General features: G+C 57.5%; 1 protein-coding gene across 1 annotated transcript; it reads right to left on the bottom strand.

The window, feature by feature from the left end:
* Positions 1 to 487: 487 nt before the first annotated feature.
* On the bottom strand, positions 488 to 1,740 carry LOC115694345 (transcription factor MYB44-like). Its single transcript, XM_030621473.2, has one exon. It carries the CDS (start codon positions 1,642 to 1,644, stop codon positions 682 to 684), a length of 963 nt encoding a protein of 320 aa, XP_030477333.2. The 5' UTR covers positions 1,645 to 1,740; the 3' UTR covers positions 488 to 681.
* Between the last annotated feature and the right edge of the window lie 353 nt (positions 1,741 to 2,093).

The raw sequence follows: 2,093 nt of genomic DNA, 5'->3' as shown, positions 1-2,093 counted from the left end.
TAAAACTCCACACACTATCGACTTTTAGAGGCTATTATTACGCCTGGCTGGCATTCAATTTCAGTCGACTTTCCCGAGAAAACTCTAATCCTCCGAATCTGGCACACTTGAATTCGTACCGTGAAACATATGAGGATAAGTTTTCCATCTGGGTTCAACCCAAAATCCGAAAAGCCACAGGAAAAAAGCACAGCAAACTTTCCTTAAAAGACACGATTTTTGTCCTCATTTTACCCAAAAACTCGACAAATTTTGTAATCGGTTTACTCTCTAATTTCCTCTCCAAAGAAAGTGAATCGTCACTGCTTAAAAGAGAACATCACAGCAAAAGGATCTGGCGGAGAAGGAAAAGACTGGAGAACAATTTTTTTTTTCAGGTTTTTCGAGTTTGAAATTTTCACAATTTTTTTTGTACTCCTTCGTCTTTTGCTAGACCAAAGGCCTGAAGAGACACAGATCAGAGGTTCTTCCATGTCTCGCTCGAGTCTCTCTCTCTCTCTGGTTCTTTCCCCACTGTACATCGCGGCCAAAATTATTTGTTTTTTTAACTCTACTTAAAATTAAAAATAAAGAAAAAAAAAAAAGGAGGAAAAAACGGAGTCCCAGTTTTTTCCCATCTCTTCATAGCATCCTTTTCCCATTTGATTTTTTTATCCCTTCCTTCTTCTTCCTTGTCCGTCTTCACTCGATCTTGCCGATCCCGATTCGCTTCACGACGGCGTTCCTTATGTCGGCCGCCGCGGCCTGCGAGCACATCCCCGCCATGTAGTTCCTTACCTCCGCCCTTATCATATCCTGCATCACCGCCATGAACTCCGCCCTGAACGGCGAGAAGTCGGTTCCGACCCTTGGGGCGGGAGGCGGGTAAGGGAAGATGTTGATGCCGCCGCCGCCGTACCCGCTGGGGTTCTCCGGCAGCGCCACCGCCTGCGGCGGAGCCGGCGTCGGGGCGGGATCCGGCGCCGCGGGCAGTAGGGAGATCGGGTGGGTCGGCTGAGTCAGCTCGGGGGCGACCCGGGTGGAGACCTCGCACGGCTCGGTGACCCCCGGGGGCGACAGGCTCAGCGACGTCGGCGGATCTTCGGAGGACGGGGCCGCCTCGACCGGCGGCGGCACCACCGGGCCGGTCCTCGCGACGGGCCTGTACACGAAGTGGATACTGGAGTCGCTCATGCCGGACCCCGACGGACTCCCGGGGCTCGGGCAAGGCCCGGCGGAGGCCGACCGCTTCGCCGGCCGCTCCCGCGGGCTCAGGTCGGCGCCGTCGCCGTCCTCGTGGGGGAGGAGGGGGGGCGGGGGGGCGGCGGAGCACTTGCGCTTGAGGGTGGAGTTCCAGTGGTTCTTGATGGCATTGTCGGTGCGGCCGGAGAGGAGGCGGGCGATGGTGGCCCACTTGTTGCCGAAGCGGGCGTGGGCACGGGCGATGATGGCGTCCTCGTCGGGGGAGAATGGGCGGTGCTCGACCCCGGGGGAGAGCTGGTTGCACCAGCGGAGGCGGCAGGACTTGCCGGAGCGGCCGGGGACGGAGCGGCTGATGAGGGACCAGTTGCGGGGGCCGTGCCGCTGGACGAGGATGCGGAGGGCCTCGTCCTCCTCGGGGCTCCACGGTCCCTTGATCCGATCCACCTCTCTCCTCGAAGCCATCGATCGAAGCGCACCCGCGACGACGGCTCACCCACCCAAAAAGGAACGATCTTTAGCTCGGATGCACGGCTCGTGAATCGGTGCGTGGGTGAAGAAGAAGAAGGGAGGTTTCGGAGAGAGAGAGAGAGAGAGAGACCAGAGAGGGGAGTAAGGGGAGGAGGGGTATATGAAGGTGGGAAGCGGGGGTGGGGGGTGACCGGTTGGGCCGGTTGGGCCGGTTGGGCCGGTGGAAGGGGGAAGGGGAAGCGGTTGGGGTTGGGATACAGCTGGCGAGGGGAGGGGGGACACGCGTCGGATCTGAGTGTTGCACTGATTTACACAAGTCGCTCTCTCTCTTTTTTTACTTTTCTTCAATTTTCTCTCTTTCTCTCTCTTGTTGGGAGCGTCTGCTGCACTCTCTCTCTCTCTCTCTCTCTCGTAAGTAAATTGAGAGTCGTTCGGAGGGCGAA

Source organism: Syzygium oleosum, unplaced genomic scaffold (assembly GCF_021117445.2).
Source record: "Syzygium oleosum isolate NSW1041296 unplaced genomic scaffold, Sole_v2.1 Sole_v2.01, whole genome shotgun sequence".
Classification (NCBI taxonomy): domain Eukaryota; kingdom Viridiplantae; phylum Streptophyta; class Magnoliopsida; order Myrtales; family Myrtaceae; genus Syzygium; species Syzygium oleosum.
Note: the sequence above shows the minus strand (reverse complement) of the source record. Positions and strands in the feature narration are given on the sequence as shown.